The sequence below is a fragment of the Schistocerca gregaria genome, chromosome 5 (genome assembly GCF_023897955.1).
Source record: "Schistocerca gregaria isolate iqSchGreg1 chromosome 5, iqSchGreg1.2, whole genome shotgun sequence".
Taxonomy (NCBI): Eukaryota; Metazoa; Arthropoda; class Insecta; order Orthoptera; family Acrididae; genus Schistocerca; species Schistocerca gregaria.
Genome location: NC_064924.1, coordinates 351,764,678 through 351,779,707, shown reverse-complemented (window position 1 = coordinate 351,779,707; position 15,030 = coordinate 351,764,678). Strand labels below are relative to the sequence as shown.

The 15,030-nt window shown below is 40.0% G+C and overlaps 1 protein-coding gene across 1 annotated transcript in view; it reads right to left on the bottom strand.

The window, feature by feature from the left end:
* Window positions 1-15,030, bottom strand: part of LOC126272619 (U3 small nucleolar ribonucleoprotein protein MPP10-like) — an 82,393-nt gene that overhangs the window by 55,765 nt on the left and 11,598 nt on the right. Inside the window, 1 exon segment of the mRNA XM_049975578.1 lies at window positions 2,089-2,321. Coding sequence (XP_049831535.1) covers window positions 2,089-2,321 — 233 coding nt within the window.

The window sequence follows — 15,030 nt, the reverse complement described above, 5'->3', positions numbered from 1 at the left end:
AAGTTTTGTCTCAAGTACAGATAGTGTTGAGGATCAGTGGACAAAGTTCAAAACCATCGTACAATATGCATTAGATGAGTATGTGCCAAGCAAGATCATAAGAGATGGGAAAGAGCCACCGTGGTACAACAACCGAGTTAGAAAACTACTGCGGAAGCAAAGGGAACTTCACAGCAAACATAAACATAGCCAAAGCCTTGCAGACAAACAAAAATTACGCGAAGCGAAATGTAGTGTGAGGAGGGCTATGCGAGAGGCTTTCAATGAATTCGAAAGTAAAGTTCTATGTACTGACTTGGGAGAAAATCCTAAGAAATTTTGGTCCTATGTCAAAGCGGTAGGTGGATCAAAACAAAATGTCCACACACTCTGTGACCAAAATGGTACTGAAACAGAGGATGACAGACTAAAGGCCGAAATACTAAATGTCTTCTTCCAAAGCTGTTTCACAGAGGAAGACTGCACTGTGCTTCCTTCTCTAGATTGTCGGACAGTTGACAAAATGGTAGATATCGAAATAGACGACAGAGGGATAGAGAAACAATTAAAATCGCTCAAAAGAGGAAAGGCCGCTGGTCCTGATGGGATACCAGTTTGATTTTACACAGAGTAAGGGCATACGGACTATCAGATCAATTGTGTGATTGGATTGAGGAGTTCCTAGGAGAGAAGTCTTCCGAAGTAAGAGTGATTTCAGGTGTGCCGCAGGGGAGTGTCATAGGACCGTTGCTATTCACAATATACATAAATGACCTGGTGGATGACATCGGAAGTTCACTGAGGCTTTTTGCAGATGATGCTGTGGTGCATCGAGAGGTTGCAACAATGGAAAACTGTACTGAAATGCAGGAGGATCTGCAGTGAATTGATGCATGGTGCACGGAATTGAATCTCAATGTAGACAAGTGTAATGTGATGTGAGTACATAGAAAGATAGGTCCCTTATCATTTAGCTACAAAATAGCAGGTCAGCAACTGGAAGCAGTTAATTCCATAAATTATCTGGGAGTACACATTAGGAGTGATTTAAAATGGAATGATCATATAAAGTTGATCGTCGGTAAAGCAGATGCCAGACTGAGATTCATTGGAAGAATCCTAAGAAAATGCAATCCAACAACAAAGGAATTAGGTTACAGTACGCTTGCTCGCCCACTGCTTGAATACTGCTCAGCAGTGTGGGATCCGCACCAGATAGGGTTGATAGAAGAGATAGAGAAGATCCAACGGAGAGCAGCGCGTTTCGTTACAGGATCATTTAGTAATAGCGAAAGCGTTACGGAGATGATAGATAAACTCCAGTGGAAGACTCTGCAGGAGAGACACTCAGTAGCCCGGTACGGGCTTTTGTTAAAGTTTCGAGAACATACCTTCACCGAAGAGTCAAGCAGTATATTGCTCCCTCCTACGTATATCTCGCGAAGAGACCATGAGGATAAAATCAGAGAGATTGGAGCCCACACAGAAGCATACCGACAATCCTTCTTCCCACGTACAATACGAGACTGGAATAGAAGGGAGAACTGATAGAGGTACTCAGGGTACCCTACGCCACACACGGTCAGGTGGCTTGCGGAGTATGGATGTAGATGTAGATGACTAAATCGGAACAGCACATTTACATAATCATAATCCACTCGTGTTACACAAGTGACACATGAATGCAATATTTTATCAGGTTAGCAAATTAGATTCAAGATTATCTTGTAAACATGATTGTGAACATTGGCATCAGATTTCAAAATCTGATTTTCGTCTTCTGCAAATTATGTAGCTTGTAAAAATGGCGGTAGATGGGCGACATATGACACCACTCCATTCGTAAGAATACTGGAGAGTCTGCCAGTGTTGCTCCACTTCCCCTTCACTCCCCCCTCCCCTCCCCACCCTATTTCTTGAGCATAAACACAGTGGTGCTGCCACCATGGCAAGATTACCCCATCACTTAGCTGAGTAATACACAATGCTATTGATGTTATCATGACACACTAAGCACCACATACAAAATCTGCAACCAAAACCATAAAATTCATACATTTTTTGTATATCTTATGTTTTACAGAAGGAAAATAAAAAATTAATTTGTACTTCGTCATTGCTGTCTTCAGAAGGCATGTCCTCAAAGTAATCTATTGACTCATCATCATCATCATCATCATCATCATCGTCTAACTGCCCATCTGACTTGTCCCCAGCTATTTTCTTTGAATTCAGGCGGTTGTTTGAGTTTTCCTTCCTATCTTCCTTGTCTAGGAACTCTTCCATCTCTCCCAATTTAAAGAATTTATCATCCACAACTGATGTTTTCTGTCCTCCACTGGCTGAAAAAGACATTAAAATTCATATTAAAACATCTGCAAATAAAACACAGACACACATGAATAGTTCTTAAGCATTTTAATTACATATGTAAAATTAACATCAAATTTTTCAATGAATGGTATGCTTCCAGATGTTCTACCAAGTTGATGTTTCCATTTTATGAACAATATTTCAATGACTGGACCAGCTGACTCCTTCAGGTGCTGCAAGTTAGACACAGAGAGAAAACTACAGTGAGAATCATTTTAACTGACTGAAAAACAGATGACTGATTCCTGGAATTCATGAGTCATTGTATTTGACTAACTGGGATACAGTAAAATTTTAACTGGTTCTTGCAACGTAATATTAATGAACTGTTTGCAAAAAGTGTCTTGTAATAATATTATAATTCTGAGTAGTGAGTGAGTGCTGAGAGTTATAAAGAACAAGTTTTGCCTTTATAACTCATTGCATTCACTCATTACTAAGCAGCTGACGATCATGCCTTCCAGCACACACTACAGCTACAACCATGCAGCTTACCGATGGGTATTTTATAATCATAATCTTTTAACATTTATGTATCTAGTTAACATGCTATGTAAATCCTGAGTTCCCTTGTAGAAATTTGTGTTAAATTTCAGTGATTGCCTATGGTCTGAGGATGGTCTTTCATGAGTGAAACAAGTCACACTTATAAAACATCTGTTTTTTGCACTCGAGACTGATTATTTTATCATCATCTGTCTGCTTTGATAATGTGATCCACACTGAACAAGGAAATAGATTTTGTTCCCTGTTACTGGAAGTTTATACCAGTTTGTAACATATCCTCCTATGATAAGAGTCGCTCCTGCCCACAAACTGTGTAACTGCTTGCTGCCAAATCCTATAGTGCATTTCAAAACTTTCCATCCCAATGAAGACAGCATCACAGTACTGTGTCAAGTGATTGTAATGTTGCCTGTCATTGTTTCTCTTTGAAAAGAGCTTAAAATATTTTGGCTGGTAATGGTACAACCACCTTCAAAATGAGCCAATGACTGAATGAAAACCACTAGTCACAATACATATAAAGATGATATAATACTGACCTGGATACATGCCTGCAAGATGATTTTTTTAGTCATTATAAATGGGACGTGTCTGAAGATCTGCCCTATAGCCCAAACTTGGCTGCAAATGTTTTGCACCTCTTCAAACCCACTAAAAAATGGTTTGGCTTTCAACACTTTGAGCCTGAGGAAGAATTTTCAGTGACTATCATGAGCTGACTACAATCTCATAAATTTGTGCAGATGGAAGTAGCCTGCTTGTTAGGAGACACGAAAAAGTCTCAAAGTGAAATGGTGATTATGCAGAGGTGTAATAAAAAAGTGTAATATTTAGCTTTTTGTAATAAATTTGCTTTTAACTGTTGCAGTATTTATTTATAGCTTAACTGAGGTTAACTTCAGAATACATCTATATTTCCTCTGACAAGTTCAAAAATGTTCAAATGTGTGTGAAATCTTATGGGACTTAACTGTTAAGGTCATCAGTCCCTGAGCTTACACACTACTTAACCTACATTATCCTACAGACAAACACACACACCCATGCTCGAGGGAGGACTCGAACCTCCGCCAGGACCAGCCGCACAGTCCATGACTGCAGCGCCTCTGACAAGTAAAAAGTTTCCTGAAGTAGGAAAGTTACAGAATGACACAATTACATCCATTAATTCAAAATTCACTATCAGAGCCTAAATTCATTGTGATGAAGAAATAGGCATGGTTTGCAATGAAACTTAAGCCTTAGAGTTTATAAGAGAAAATTCTTCTACAATGTTAATCAGGTCTGTTTCCCTGGAGAATTGGCTGTACAAAAATGCAATGTAAAAAAAAGACTACTTTGCATTGTTTGAATGGTGTGGTCTGATGCATCCCTTGACATTACCTGCAACACAGAATCTAACATTTGTCAAGACAGGTCAGACAGCACCAGATGATCACAATAGAGTCATTACAGTTATTTACATTAAACACTCGTGGGAGTCACTGCAGTCAGAGATACTAAATGCACAGTGAATCAAAGTGTTGTGCTTTGGAGGGAGTAGAGTGACATTACTATTACTCTTTTAATAGCATCTCCATAGTTGTAATGGATTTTTTATTCTCGATCAGAGTCTGTTCTCACAAGGTTTAATAAAAAGTTTCTTCATAACTTTACTTTGGTGTGTGTTACTAACACAGTATTTACAGCAAAAATTGTCATAAAGTGGTGAACCCACAAGCAAAAAGAGCTAATGTTCATGCAAATGGATGCACAAAATCAGGCAGTATCATTGGGTAAAAATGAAAGAAGAGATGAGAACACAGCTAGCAGCCTTGCGGGACAATATGCAGAGGCAAATCACAGGTCTGCCAATTAGCAAAGTCAGACAAGTCTACCGACCAGTCCGCAGTCACAAAACGGGACTAGATGTGCTATTAGGAAAAGACCGCAGAGGAAGGTATGGACCCTGCAGTTCCTACTGGACAAACCAGTACTATGGTCTGCAATGCTGGAACTAGTGTACTAGCATAATGGGGTAATGGATGAGTGCACAAAATTCGCAGCAGTGATGAGACACATTAGACAACAGGGTGGCCGCTATTGGCACAGCCGCTGGAGGAGCAACAATACACATGCTTGAAGAAAGCACTAACTGATTACAAGTATAAACCATTTGATCACTCTATCAAGCAAGTGTTACATTATGAGCAAATAGGGAACAGGACTCCCTCCGAGTATCTGCAGCACTTGTGTGGCATTATAGGAGACATAGATTTACCAAACAGAATGCTGATGCATATATGGTTTGCACAGCAACCAGAAGCAATGTAAACATCAGTGGTTAAATGTGAAAAAGACATTATTACCACACTGATAAAGTCCACGCAACATTAAACTACTCACAGACAGTGGGCATCGCACTGGTTCCTAGCAACTGTGAAAATGAGGCAGCAGCTATATACAGAGTCCAACAACTTGATCTAAATCAACAGCTGCATGAACTGCAACAGAAGATTGAGTCACTACAGAAAGAGGTGTTTAGCTGCTTCAAGAGACAGAGGAGATCAATCAGGCGAGACTTGGAATGAAAATGAGGTGAATCAGAACAGTTTTCAGCAACAGATCTGTTGAAACCATTGGCAATTTGGTGACAGAAGCGCAACATGCACGGTTTCATGTAGCAACCATGAAAGTCAGCAGTTAGGACATGAGCCAGGGAAGAAGCTGAACATGGTGAGTAATCTACCTCGAGCCTCTATTCTATCACACAGACTGTACATCAGAGATGTGTATTCATGCCGTTATAATTTTATAGACTCCAAATTGGACAATAGCCTACTACTGGCAGAAATCTGTATAGTGATATGAAATTCCCCACAAGCAATTCTTATGGCAGCCAATAAATTACCAATAGCGATGCATGATAAATGTACATCAAAAGTCAATTTGGGTCTCCAGCAGGACTATGAGTGGACCTTTGTTATAGCAGAAGCTTTAGATTCCATTCTAGGTGCTGCTTTTCTTTACCACACCAGAAAGGAAGTCAACATTAGCACCACATAGATTTGCAAAGGCAATTAAGTCATCAGGGGCTTATTAGGACAAAAAGTTAAGCAGGCAGTGACCCATGCAAGAATATCATCATCATCAGGTGCGAACAGCACTTAAGTATCACTTATACAGCAAGTAGTACCCAATGTGGTGCACCACATTCAAATGATACCATGTCTACAAGTCTCGCAATCCCTCGGGCGGTCAGCCTCAGACCATTTTGTAGCAAAAACAGCACAATTCAAAAATTTATTGCAAAATGGAGCAATACACACCTCTGACAGACTGTGGACCTTGTCACTGCATTTTGTGAAGAAAAAAAGATAGTACTTAAAGGTCTTGTGGTGATTACATGGCACCTAGTGCCCACCCAGTCCTGGATTGATACTCAGTATCAGAGACTTTACCAAAGTACTGGCAGTGATGACAACATTCAGTGTGATTGATTGTAAGAAGGCTTACCACCAAATTCCAGTTGCAGACAATGTTTATTGATGAGGTACTGCATGGATTAAAGCATTGTTTTGTGTACTTAGATTACGCTTCAGTATTTTCAAAGTCAGCAAGTCAGCATGAAGAACATCTGAAAAATGTATTTGAATGCATAAAGAAAGAGAGAGAGAGAGAGTTGTAGCCAACGAAGTGAAATGTACAATCAAGCAGAAACAAGTAACACTTTTGGGTTACGATGTATCAGCAGCCAGAACACGCCCTCCAAAGGACTAAATAGCTTTCATACAGAGAGTAGCCTCCCACAGTTTATCATCAAATTAGAAGATTTACTGGAGCAATCAATTTCAACACACAGAATTTAGCAGGCACAGCCAAGATGCAGACACCATTGACAGCAGTTCTAGCGAGCAGAGACACAATTGGCCAACATCCTCTGAAATGGTCCCCTGATGGTTCTTTTCACACAAACTTACAGCACGCAAATCAAAAGAGTACATGTGACAGGGAGTTACTTGCCATATATGAGTCAGTGTGATACATTCGTCTGTACATATAAGCCGGAGCATTTATGGTCTACACCGATCTTTAGCCTATAACCTTTGCATTAAAGAGAACAAGGACACCTGCTCCCCACACCAATTTTGGCAGTTGGAATTTATTGCCCATTTACAAAAGACATGTGTCACATTCGTGGAGTGGAGAACATCATAGCAGATTTCTTGTCATGGGTGAAAGCCATATCACAAACCTACCTGGCAAGGGCCCAAACGCATGACCCACAACTCAGACGATACAACAATGACATCTCTACATGGCTGCAGTTTAAGCAAGTACGAGTAGCAAGAACATGAACTGAGGTCTGGTGTGATGTGTCACGTAGCCAGTCAGGCCCATTTATCCCTGCAGCCCAGTGAAAATGATTCTTTGAAACTATCCATGGGTTGTCCCACACAAGTTGTGTGCCATGTCCAAAAACCAGTAGGAGATTTCCTGCCAATGATGGAACGGTTTGAGCACTTCCACTTGGATACTGTGGGACTACTGTCGCCATCAGAAGGATTATGTTATCTCCTGACAGTAGAAGATCAATACACAAGATGGGCAAAAACAGTGCCACTTAACAGTCATGTCAGCAGAGACAGTAGCATAAGTCTTTCTGGCCACACAGACAATGGGATTCAACTGACCTCTGAACATGACTACAGATCATGGGAAAAAAGTTTGAATGAAAGGTATTCTCAAAGCTGTCCAGATTATGTGGATTCAGATACCACTACACAACCACCTGCATTGATGTGTCGTACAGACAGTTGAGCCTCAACCTTGTCAGTGTTGCTACCGGGATTGTGAACTGCTTACAAACCACATTTAAAAATGTCTACAGTGTAAACGGTCTACAGAGAGACTCTGCAGCTACCACAAGATTTCTTCTTGGGATGAGGACTATAGACAACCGTGGAATTGCCACATGTCTTACCAACGAGTAACGGACCAAATATCTAAACTCTGGCCTCCACCAGAACCGTAACATGGAAATGGAAAAATGTTCTTGCATACAGAGTTTCAAGCATGTTCGCACGTAATGCTGAAGATGGACACCATTCAACCACCACAGAATACTGGCAAGCAGTGAACATCCATTAAAGGTAGATGTAAATGGCAAGGCACAAACCGTGCCCACATACTAGCTACTGATGAAGAAATCGCAGACAGAAGACTCAGGAATAGAAGACAGGAAGAGACAATGTTGCCCCACAAGGAAGGCAGGAAAGCAGATCAGGAGGTCGGACGTCCTCAGGAGAGAAGACACAGCTGACACAGGTGTACGAAGGGCGCTCCTGAGTGGGTTGAAGGACAATATACAGATACTCATACGTCACAGGAGCTCTGCTCTTCTGTGCGGGGCTATGTGGGAGTCACCACAGTCAGAAAACAAATCCATAGTGAATAACAGTGTTGTGCTTCAGAGAGAGTAGAGCGGCATTGCTATTACTATTTGCATTTTGTAACAATTCTAGGGTTGTTAAGGGCTTGTTACTCTCAATTTGTTTCTGTTTTCTCACAGTTGAATAGAGTTCCTTCACAGTTTTACATCAGTGCATATTGTATTTATAATATTTATAGCAAATAACACCACACACTTTTTATAAATTTGTAAGTTCATTTTACCCCTACCATTACATCAGCATGAAATCTATGACACTAGACCTATAGCTATAGTAGCAGTTTATCACAATGTTAACATTAACAAAACAGAATGATAGTGAAATCCATAACATGAACTATAGGCCATAGAGTAAAATGTTATTAGAGTTTCTTGTTCATTTCAATAAAATCTACTTCTTAATAAAAATATGCAATGCAACAAAAATATGTTTATTCTGTAAACGAAATACTGGTGGAGATAGAAAGATTAAGGTTTATCCCAATGATGATGAGAGGTGGAGACCAAGCTCAGATTGTGAGAAGAAATAACTTGATCAAGCACTTTCCAAGGGAATTGTACAGGCATTTCTATTAAGCTGTTTGGGGCAACCATGGAAAGCCTAAATATGGATAGTCTGACAGGTAACTGAAACCTGAACGAAAAGTACACAGAATTTACAGAAGTGTACTTCTGGTATGGAAATACAGGGTGTTACAAAAAGGTACGGCCAAACTTCCAGGAAACATTCCTCACACACAAATAAAGAAAAGATGTTATGTGGACATGTGTCCGGAAACGCTTAAATTCCATGTTAGAGCTCATTTTAGTTTTGTCTGTATGTACTGTACTTCCTCGATTCACAGCCAGTTGGCCCAATTGAAGGAAGGTAATGTTGACTTCGGTGCTTGTGTTGACATGCGACTCATTGCTCTACAGTACTAGCACCAAGCACATCAGTATGTAGCATCAACAGGTTAGTGTTCCTCACAAACATGGTTTTGCAGTCAGTGCAATGTTTACAAATGCAGAGTTGGTAGATGCCCATTCGATGTATGGATTAGCACAAGGCAATAGCCGTGGCACAATACGTTTGTATCGAGCCAGATTTCCAGAACGAAGGTGTCCCGACAGGAAGATGTTCGAAGCAAGTGATCGGCGTCTTAGGGAGCACAGAACATTCCAGCCTATAACTCGCGACTGGGGAAGACCTAGAATGACAAGGACACCTGCAATGGACGAGGCAATTCTTCGTGCAGTGGACGATAACCCTAATGTCAGCGTCAGAGAAGTTGCTGCTGGACAAGGTAACGTTGACCACGTCACTGTATGGAGAGTGCTACGGGAGAACCAGTTGTTTCCGTACCATGTGCAGTGTGTGCAGGCACTATCAGCAGCTGATTGGCCTCCACGGGTACACTTCTGCGAATGGTTCATCCAACAATGCGTCAATCCTCATTTCAGTGCAAATGTTCTCTTTACGGATGAGGCTTCATTCCAACATGATCAAATTGTAAATTTTCACAATCAACATGTGTGGGCTGACGAGAATCCGCACGCAATCATGCAATCACATCAACAACACAGATTTTCTGTGAACGTTTGGGTAGGCATTGTTGGTGATGTCTTAATTGGGCCCCATGTTCTTCCGCCTATGCTCAATGGAGCACGTTATCATGATTTCATATGGGATACTCTACCTGTGCTGCTAGAACATGTGCCTTTACAAGTACGACACAACATGTGGTTCATGCACGATGGAGCTCTTGCACATTTCAGTCAAAGTGTTTGTATCCTTCTCAACAACAGATTCGGTGACCGATGGATAGGTAGAGGTGGACAAATTCCATGGCCTCCACGCTCTCCTGACCTCAACCCTCTTGACTTTCAATTATGGGGGCATTTGAAAGCTCTTGTCTACGCAACCCCGGTACCAAATGTAGAGACTCTTCATGCTCGTATTGTGGACAGCTGTGATACAATACGCCATTCTCCAAGGCTGCATTAGCGCATCAGGGATTCCATGTGACGGAGGGTGGATGCATGTATCCTCGCTAACGGAGGACATTTTGAACACTTCCTGTAACAAAGTGTTTGAAGTCACGCTGGTACGTTCTGTTGCTGTGTGTTTCCATTCCACGATTAATGTGATTTGAAGAGAAGTAATGAAATGAGCTCTAACATGGAAAGTAAGCGTTTCCGGACACACGTCCACATAACATATTTTCTTTCTTTGTGTGTGAGGAATGTTTCCTGAAAGTCTGGTCGGACCTTTTTGTAACACCCTGTATAACACAGGATGTTTCTAAAAGGACTTTACATGTTTGAAAATTCATATAAAGTAATTCACAGTACCTACAGAGTTGATTGTAGTGTCAATTTGTAGGGAAATACATAAAGTTTTGTCTCATGTAGTTTGCTAGTACTGAACTGCACTGTAAGGAGTGCTGGCAGCAGTTGCATTAAGATGGCTGCCTTCGCTGGACCCGACCGTGCTGGCTGTGTGTTTTGTTTCGAAGACTCAAAGTCAGCGACAATACTTCAGCTTAATTTCCATACCAAGTACACTAAAGATCCTCCTAGTAGGCCTACAATTTATGAATGGCATAAATATTTTGTAGAAACAGGGTGCTTGCTACAACATGGGAAATCATCAGTTAGTCCAGGCATGTCTGACGATGTCGCTGAGCGAGTGAAACAATGTTTTGTCACACAGTCCTACAAAACTGACCTGGTATGCAACTCGTGAACTGCAAATCCCACACATGATTCTCTGGTGTGTGTTGAGAAACCGTTTGCACTGAAACTGTTCAGATTGATAATCGTATAAGCGATAAAAGACATTGATAAAATTGCTCATAAGAACTTGTGGGTGGATGTGTTATATCAATAATATGAGAATGAATTTTTCTTGGACAAGATCATCTTTTCTGATAAGTCGACTTTTCATTTAAGTGGCTAGGTTAACTAACACACATAACTGTAGGAATTGGGGCGATGAAAACCCACATCCTTCATTGCAACATGTTTGTGAATTTACACCACCACTGAGCAAGTTACACTTGCAATGCTACAGCGAGTTTGGGAAGAAACTGACTTTCGATGGGATGCGTGCAGGATAACCAACGGAAGCCAAATATAGCATCTTCGGTTTAAAGTAAAAAGACTTGATGTGTTTCCCTAAAAAATAACACTAAACCCAGCTCTATATCTTCTTTCAATAAATTTATACGAATTTTTAAAATTGTAAAGTCATTTTTGAAACACCGTGTATGTCTAATGGCAACATACAAACCTTCCCTCTTTGAGGATGTCCATATCAAAACTATTATCAGTGACCATGAGGAGGTTGTAGCAACAATGATTACTAAGTAAAAAAGGTGTCTAAAACACATGGAAAGATTCGTGTGCTATAATGAAGTCATTAGTTTCATGGAATGTGAAGAATGTAGAAAACAAAGCACAATTTCATACCAAATGAAATTTAAAACTATTGAATAACACCAACACTACTACTTTAAAATAGATATGAACTATCTTCAACATACCTAACTGAGTGAGAGCAATTCAGAGGATATTTGTATGTAGTTTGTAGTAAGGCGTGTAATCCTAAGGATATACATACTATAGTTTCTATATTCAAATGTTGGTAGATTTTGACATTGACTGACAACTAAAATAGAATACTTGAAATTACAATGCAACTGAAAGCTTTTAGAACTCAAAGAGTATCACATTTTCTATTGGTAGGAAACTAGCGGTACACAGGAAAGCAGTTTTCAGATTTCATGACGAACATGATTTGTTAATATCTGTCTGCGGTACGGGACGGGACAGGATGTGAAATTGGCTTGCAAAGATCACAATATTTTCTGGAGGAGTGGAAAAAGGTGCCCTAAGTTGCATTCCAACAGATATGTTGGCTCAACTTGAGCTTTCGATATCACTTTTCTGCTTTAACCTGTGACTTAACTGTGTTGTGTAACATCAGGTGGCATGGCATATTTGAAATGCATCATGTTTGTTCAGGGTGTGTTGGAGAAGGCAATGGTGCACACTAGTGTGGGATATTTTTGTTTCTAAATTGTTTGCGAGTGTTGTTAGTGGTATTGAGCTCCTTGACTGTTGTTTGTGGTAATACTATTAGAAGAGATTATTGCAGTTTGTCAGTGAGTTGTTTTGATGTTGGCAGTTATGGACAATAGATGCATTTTTAGGTTTGGAATTATTAGGGAGATATATTGTTTATGGATGGAGATTTAATTTTATGTTTTGTTTTTGTTGGTTCATGAGCATGACTCTGTGCGTTGCAATGAGGGACAACATGTTCAACATGATTAAATGCTATAGTTATTTGGTTTAATTGCAGAAAATGAGAAGTGTTACATTTAAGGAGAAGGTATGAGATAGAGTGAAGTTGCCACACTTCCAGTAATGTGTCACTGTCGGTGGGACAACATTTGGAGTTCTACCACGAGAGTTCCCTGGTTTGAGAAGTCTGGGTGTGCTGCTATGGAGATTGTGTTGTTGACACACTGTTTCTGCTATTGCTAGATTTATGTGTCAGCTGACTGGTTGGTTTGGTAAGTATGTTCTTACGTTTTTTATTTTTTTTTATTGTAGCCTGTATGGTACACAAGTCTTTGTGCATAATTTTGCATTTCTTGTAGACAGAAGTAGGAGTAAGTGCAATTTATTTACGAATTTTTTGGTTATATTGTTAATTGCTGGGATTATCAGTAGTAGGTATCATGGAGTTTGATTTACTTACATTGGTGAGGTCAGGTTTTCAATGTTGGTCATGTTTGGTTTTCTGGTTTAATGGAATAGAATAGCTGACTGATACGGTCAAAACTGCCTTTCATTGGTTTATGTAAATTTTCACTATGTGTATCTGCTGCATCTTTTAACATTTTTCGGATGATTTGGTTTAGGACCTTGTATTGCTATCAGTCTTTCAAGTGACTGATATAGCTCAAATAATGTTGCCAATACAGTCTTTTAGTTTTTGTGATGTTTCACTATATGTATTGGTAATGGCTATTTTAGTGCAATTTAGCTCAGGAATTTTGTATTTGTATCAGTCTTTAAATAAAACTACATAGGTCAACTGATGTTGACAGTATCACCTTTAGGTAGTTTTCACAAATTATAGCCATATGTATCGATCTTGCTTTTTGTTTTGTGTAGAGCAACCTGTTTTAGTATCTTCATAGCAGTAACAGTCTTTCAAGATGAGCTATACAGCTCATCTGATGCTTTTGATATCAGTTGCTTCACTGTCCATTTTTTGCTTGTTTGGGAACTATTGTTTTTCTTGTTTATGTCATCATTGCATTTTGTACATCTTACTATTAACGTGATTTTGCAGTTCTGTTAAATTTTAGTTTCATCCTGTGAACCCCCCCCATACACACACAAAGTAGTCTTGTTGGCTTCAATATTTTTCATTAAGAATTTGTACTATCCATACCTACTTGAGGTTTATATTTTCATGTCGTAGAAATGTTTGAGATTACTGGTTGCCATCTTGAGATCATGCTTATGATGCATCATCGGTCTTTGTATAGCATTGCTGGTCAAAGCTGATGGGTGATGTCAAAAGTCATATGGTGGTTAAGTGTGCTCTCTTTTCCCAATTTGAGCAGTGTTGTATTTTCCAAAAAATGAGGGCCAGTAATGAGCAAATTATGTCTTTGTTAGACACCAATTTTGGAGCTAGAACACATTGTCTATTTTCTAACCTCTTACTGAATACCTCACAATATCCTCCCACTGGCTAACATGTACAAGAGTATGTACATGTGGAAGAAACATACTGAGGCCTGCATCAATCATATTCTTAACTTTAACCTGCCAAGCTGTTTGATAGCTGTATACACACTTTCACCAGGTCACAACTCAGTAACATATAGCTAAACTGTTGTTAGTGTTCTAAAATAAAGGAAAAGAAGCACCACATAAGACGGTTGTTCTAATGGTGAAAGTCTAAGAAATACTAAGAAAGATACACTATGGAGTACAACTGTACTCCATATTATGCTAGGTTATTACTCGAACATGCAGGTACAGTGCAAGAACTAGATAATTTTGTTATCTGTTAGAATGGGTGAATGCAGGCTACGTATTAATTTAATTAGCTAGTTTGATGCAACACATTTGCAGGACAAGCACATCATGATTAGTGCGAATAGCCCAAATACGTCATAACATGGCAGAGATATGAGCTTCCACGAATAAATGATGGGTGATATCACTAACAATAGAAAAACTGACAAACTAGTGAGACCTATGTGGTGATGCCCTACCCCCATGAACCATGGACCTTGCCATTGGTGGGGAGGCTTGCGTGCCTCAGCGATACAGATGGAGGGGTATCTGTAGAGAGGTCAGACAAATGTGTGGTTCCTAAAGAGGGGCAGCAGATTTTTCAGTAGTTGCAGGGGCAACAGTCTTGATGATTGATCTGGCCTTGCAACACTAACCAAAACGGGCTTGCTGTGCTTGCACTGCGAACGGCTGAAAGCAAGGGGGAAACTACAGCCGTAATTTTTTCCAAGGGCATGCAGCTTTACTGTATGGTTAAATGAAGATGGCGTCCCCTTGGGTAAAATAGTCCCCCAATCAGATCTCCGAGTGGAGACTACTCATGAAGACGTCGTTATCAGGAGAAAGAAAACTGGTGTTCTACGGATCGGAGCGTGGAATGTCAGATCCCTTAATCGGGCAGGTAGGTTAGAAAATTTAAAAAGGGAAATGGA